Source organism: Prionailurus bengalensis, chromosome E4 (genome assembly GCF_016509475.1).
Source record: "Prionailurus bengalensis isolate Pbe53 chromosome E4, Fcat_Pben_1.1_paternal_pri, whole genome shotgun sequence".
NCBI lineage: Eukaryota > Metazoa > Chordata > Mammalia > Carnivora > Felidae > Prionailurus > Prionailurus bengalensis.
The window spans coordinates 65,872,043-65,878,042 of record NC_057360.1 but is presented as its reverse complement, the minus strand read 5'-3'; the positions used below and the strand labels follow the sequence as shown (position 1 = coordinate 65,878,042).

The window sequence follows — 6,000 nt, the reverse complement described above, 5'->3', positions numbered from 1 at the left end:
AGGCAGTGAGAAGTCAGAGATGTGAATGGGCTGGGGTGGGGGTGACACAAGGAAGGAAGACCATAGGGAGTGACCCAAGGGCACGAGGGACAGGGTGACAGCAGACTCCAGGGCTGGGTGCTGGGGAGCCATGTGTCTTCATGGGTTACTGTCTGGATGAGGAGAAAAGGCACGAGAGGTAGGGTCCCTTTTCCATGCCATGCAAGACATGCTCCCCAGCACTTGAATTAGGGCCTCAGGGAGCAGCATGGAGGCTGGTGACAGGGAGAAGCTGGAAGCGGAGAGGAGGGTCAGACCCGGAGGGGAAGTGAGAGTCTGAGTAGGTGTCCAGGGTTGAGGGCGGAGCCCATCTGCATTGTCGGGGAGACTCAAGGCAGGCATGTGTGTTGAGAAGGAAGTCAGAAGAGAGGGGCTGCGTGTGGGGAGGTTTGTGAGAACAGACGCCAAAGACCCACTTTCTGAGAGAAAGAAAGAACATCTGCACATAAGATGCTGTTGTTGCGACTGGTGTTGCTCATGGTTCTTGTCCCAGGTGGTGACACTGACGATGGTGAGGACTCCTGGTGGGAGCGTGTGTGTGTGTGTGTGTGTGTGTGCATGTGTGTCATATGTGCACACGTGTGCAAGTCTGTGCGTCCTGTGCAAGTGTGTACACATGTGTGCATGTGTGTCCTTGTGTGTCTGTATGTGTGTGTAAGTGTGTGCATATAGGTCCCTGTATGTGAGTCTCTGTGTCCGCATGTATGTATGTATGTATGTATGTTTGCATATTTATGTGTGTGCATACATGTATAAATCTGAGTGTGTGGGAGTGTCAGTGGGTTTGTGCACATACCTGTGTGTGCACCTGTGGTGTAGGTTCCCCGCCACACACCTGGGGAGTCAGGGATGTCAGCCTGGTTCCTTCCTGAGCGTCTCTGACCCCAGGTCCCTCTGCCCTTCTAAATGAAGGATATGAAGCTTGGGACTCCTGGGCAGCACATGTCTCCAGAGAGAACTATGGCTCCCTGTCCTCCAGATTTTGGTGGCCTCCCTGGCACCTCAATTCTGCATTCTCCGTCCTTCCCAATGCCATTCTCTTCCTCAGTCTATCTGTTCCTGTGGCACAGATTTCCAGAAGCCAGTCTCTTTTCGAACCATCTTGACAACATCCTTTTACAACCGTTCCTGGACACAAAATCTGTGCTCATCTTGGCTGGATGAACTGCAGACCCATGGCTGGGACAGCAAGACGGGTGCTTTCAGTTTTCTGCGGCCCTGGTCCAGGAGCAACTTCAGCAATGAGGAGCTAATGGAAAAAGAAAAGTCATTTTATACATTCTCCATCAGATTTCCTCTGATCTTTCAGGACCATGTCAGTGAATGGCAGCTTGAATGTGAGTTCAGTTCCCTCAGGGCAGGTGGGATGGAGGGGGCCGGTGTGTGTCTCTTGAGTTTCTTTTTCCTCCAGGAAAGAGCCCCCACTGGCTTCTGAACCTCATGTATTCCCATCATAAAATGGAATCAAACCGTGTGTTCAGGGGGCAGAAACTAGGACCTGATCTTGAAAAGCTGCATGTTCTCTGCTACTTCCCCTCGTCTCATTGACCTCAGGCTGTGCTCGCGTTTCTCCACTAGTTTCTCCTGTGATTACCCCATTCCCTGGCCTCTAGCCAGGCACATCCCTCTCCTTCACTGTGTGACAGATCCTTGAAATGTGCTTTTCTCCCCATTCAATCCTGTCAGCAAACTTTGTCTATGTGTTCCCTATACCCAGTGCTCTCCCTTCACTCTAGATGATTTTATCCCAGCTCTCCCACGGAGCTATTCCCTGTTCTCTGCCCACATCCTTCCTGTTTCCCCTAAAACATTTGTTCCATCTCCAGTAATTTACCTCTACCTCTGTCTCCAGTGACCACCATTCCCATCTGTCTGAACTTCCACTCAAACCAAACTTTGTTCCATTCCCTCCAATATGCTCAACTTCTCCCTCTGATTCACCCATCGTTGGCTTCTACTCCCTTCATTTCATCTCTTTCCCTCCCCCTTCTTGTAACCCAGAGCCACCCTTTTCAGATCCCTTTCAGGTACAGGTGGCAAAAGGCTGTGGGCTACATGTTGGGGAGCCATCAGTAGGCTTCATGCAGATTGCATATGAAGGATCAGATCTCGTGAGCTTCCAGAACACGTCATGGTGGCCATCTCCAAAGGGAGGAAGGAGGGCTCAGCAGGTCTCCAAACTATTCAATCAGTACCATGTGGTCAACTTACGAATACAAGCAAGTATTAATGAGGTCTGCCCCCGTTTTCTCTTGGGTCTTCTTGAGGCAGGAAAGGAAGATCTTCAGCGACAAGGTCAGTCCTGCTTCCTCTTTCCAAGAATTCTCACTCTGCATTCAGAAATTTGCACCATTTCCTCAAATTCAGGGGAGAAGGGGGCAAGGGAGAGAGGTGATGATGGTGATAGGTTTCTAGAGGTGGAAAGATGTGTGTATCTAAAGCGATGTGAAAATCTACCTTCTCAGTCTGAGAATTGCTGTCCTGTCTCTGCAGTGAGGCCAGAAGCCTGGCTGTCCACTGGCCCCAGTCCCAGTCCTGGTCGTCTGCTCCTCGTGTGCCACGTCTCTGGCTTCTACCCAAAGTCAGTATGGGTGACGTGGATGCGGGGTGAGGAGGAGCACCAGGGAACCCGGCGAGGCGAGGTCTTGCCCCATGCTGATGGGACATGGTATCTTCAGACGTCCTTGGACGTGGAAGCCAGAGAGGCAGCTGGCCTGTCTTGCCGAGTGAGACACAGCAGTCTAGGAGGCCAAGACATGGTCCTCTACTGGGGTGAGAAAGGGTAGGGGTCCAGCTGGGAAAAGGGGTGGGTGGTCCTGAAGCAGAGCAGGAGGGTGAGATGAAACATTTGGGATTCTAGGGACTCCAGACCATAAAGGAAAAAAAATGTAAGAACCCAAGTAATGGAGAGCTGGGGTGAGGGTCCTATGGATGTGGGTGGAAGTAAAGGGTTGGGTGAAGTCCATCACTGAACAGGGATGGGAAAAGAGAAAGAGGAAGGGTGGTTGGTGAGACAGAGGGTGACGGAAGCAAAAGGGACCAGGAAGGTGCAGGTCAACCCGGGGTGGATGGGAATTGACACCCTCTGTGCACCGAACCCACAGAGCAGCACCGCCCCATGGGCTTGGTCTTCCTGGCGGTGGTCGTGCCCATGGTGCTTCTGACAGGTCTTGTGTTCTGGATCTGGAAGCGCTGGTAAGTCTGGAGCCGTGTTTCTGCTCTTTGCCAACTGTGTCCCCACCTTTCTGTCTGTCCTCAGCCCTCCTCCTCACCATCCCCCTGCAGTCCTCACCTCCACCTGCTGCAGAGCATTTCCAATCTGTTCCTCCCAGGAAATCACACTGCAGACCTCAGTGCACTGGCCTCCCTTTGGAGAGAGGTCCCAGCAGCCCAGGACCAGGACGTCCCTAAACCCAGCTCAGATGATGGACTTGCAAGTCTCTGTGTGCAGCTTTTGTCTTTTCTTTCTGCTCAGTGATCAGTTGTCAAGACGAGTTAAGTGTAATTTAGCAGAATTTGTTGTCCCACAAACCTCCATGAGCCACTGGCATCAGGCATCACTTCCTGCAGTGAGCCGTCCTTTCTTCACAAGTCAAAGAAGTTTTTGCTTGGCGGGAATTAGCTCCACGTTTTCCTGCACTTGCAAATCTATTCCTGACTCCCAGCCCTTGTTACCAACAGTTAGGGTCCTTTCCCTTCTAATTCTTAGGACTTTAGAGATGAGGTCCATGTCTTTTTAATATTTGTAACCTTGGCAAGGAATCTCCCCTGGATGGAATATGTCCTCAATAAAATCTGTGTTGCAGTTTTGTCAATATCATAGGTTTTTCTTTTTCTTTTACCTCGTGACATGTTTGTAGTAGTTGAGACATTTGCACATGTGGACATTCACGGAAAATAACGTTGAGGATGGGAGAGGTGGCAAAGGTGAAAATTATTGGGAAAGGGAGAGCAAATTATGGGACTTCCCCAAACTTCTCTCCTAAATTAGACTTGTTGACTGGTTCTCTAGGGTCCAGTCCACCTTGTCACCCTCGCATGGCCACCATGCGGTGTTTGGTTGGTTGACTCCACCCCCAGGTGTAGCCCTGGGCTCCGATCACCTTGAGTCTCTCAGGAGAAAGTATCCTTGACAATGTGACAGGATGACGGATGGGCAGGTTACATCAAGTTCAGGCCAAGACAGAAGCTACTTGTCCTTGGTCAGAGTGATGGTTCAGGGCTAGACACCTGCTCCAGGTGGCTCAGGTCACAGGCATTATGACTCTTGTGGCCAATGGCAGGGAAAGAGATGGTGTCTCTTGTCCTGGATAATAAGGTTGGGGTATGAAGCCTGAAACAACTACAACCCATTTTTCAGCATCAGGGAAGCAAGGCTGAGGATGACACCTTCATGCAAGAAGGGGGAGAAGTTGCCCACGTGACCTTTTCCAAGAGAGTGGATCCGAAGCGTTCTCATGGCAAGAATGAGAAGAAAAGAAAGAGAAAGGAGAGCATCCAGATGGGAGCTGGTGGCTCTGTTGCCTACTGTGCTTGTGGGCCTCGTGTCACCACGGACACACACACCACACATCAAGCGTGCACTTCATTTTATGCTCTTTAGAGAGAACAGAGTTTATTGCTCAACAATGAAAAGTATTCAAATGTGGGAGGAATGCTACATAAAATATCGATTTTCATGGTTTGCTTGAATGCAAGCTTTCTTGACCAATTCTTCATTTTCCTGACAAATGCTGCATGGCACACCGGAGGCTCTGCAGCTAAGCACGGAGGCATTCGTATCCAGCTCCCGACACGCCCCGCGTGCACTGGGCTCCCGAAGTTCTTCAGGCCGTCGTCTCTGAGAAGTTGTTGGGAGACGTTCATCAGGAGGACCTCTGTTCATGTTACATGGTAGTCTCTGCTGCTCCTGTTAGTGCCAGCGGGGGGTCCACGTGGCCCATCGTGCCTCCCAGCTTTCCTCCCTGGCTGGTCAGGTAGCCGCATGCTGTACAAAGGTACAATTTTCAGTTAAAACGTTTTTTAATATTTTTCATTTATTTTTGAGAGCGAGAGAGAGAGAGACAGAGAGAGACAGAGAGAGAGAGAGAGAGAGAGAGAGAGAGAGACAGAGAGACAGAGTTTGAGTGGGGAGGACCAGAGAGAGAGGGAGATAGAATCCGAGATAGACTACAGGCTCTGAGGTGTCAGTACAGAGTCGGACACAAGGCTCAAACTCATGGACGGTGAGATCATGACCTGAGCTGAGATCAGGCACTCAACAAACTGAACCTCCCAGGCCCCCCCTCCCCATTTTCATTTGTGATCATACTTCATTGAAGCCAGAAAGAGCAGCCACAATGAAACCAAAACATCAGGAGACTGACGGCAGACACACAGACCCACAGAAGGGACTGGAGCCCCAACGACTCTGGGCTTCTCAGTTTCGTCAGCTGATATATTCCCAGTATGTCTTCAGCTGCACTAGGTGGGTTTCTCTTTTGTGACTGGACACTCCTCTCTGATGGATGTGGATGTGGTCCATGGGGATGTTAGGCTAATGTCTCTTTTTCTTGCAATGTTTTTCCTCACTTCTCTCTTCCTCTCCCTGAGTTCTTGTAAATATTCCTTTTCTTGCCTGCTTGCCTTTTTCTTCATGTGTCCACATCTGTCACACTCTTACCCTGTCTTGCTTGGTAATCCTGCCATCTGGATGAAGCCCCATCCTGGGTGTTCTCATGGGTTTCTAACAAACCACTGGTCAGGAATCCATTGCTGGTTCTGCTGCTGAGTAAGTGACTGGTAAAAATTCACTCCATGGTTTTTCCTACAGATGACAGACAAGCTGCACCAGCCTCCATGAAGCAGGAAATGTTGTGACAATGGCAGTTAAATCCTCAATGCAGGAATTTTCCATGGATTTCCTTTACACACAATATGTTCATTTTTTCCTTCCTTCCCTTCTTCCTCCCTTCCTCCCTC

The 6,000-nt window shown here is 50.2% G+C and overlaps 1 protein-coding gene across 1 annotated transcript; it reads left to right on the top strand.

The window, feature by feature from the left end:
- Nucleotides 1–244: 244 nt before the first annotated feature.
- Nucleotides 245–3,854, top strand: LOC122476398 (T-cell surface glycoprotein CD1a-like). The gene is made up of 6 exons (XM_043569020.1): nt 245–550; nt 1,110–1,376; nt 2,056–2,334; nt 2,533–2,811; nt 3,144–3,234; nt 3,372–3,854. Exons 1-6 carry the CDS (start codon nt 490–492, stop codon nt 3,448–3,450), a joined length of 1,056 nt encoding a protein of 351 aa, XP_043424955.1. The 5' UTR covers nt 245–489; the 3' UTR covers nt 3,451–3,854.
- Nucleotides 3,855–6,000: the final 2,146 nt, after the last annotated feature.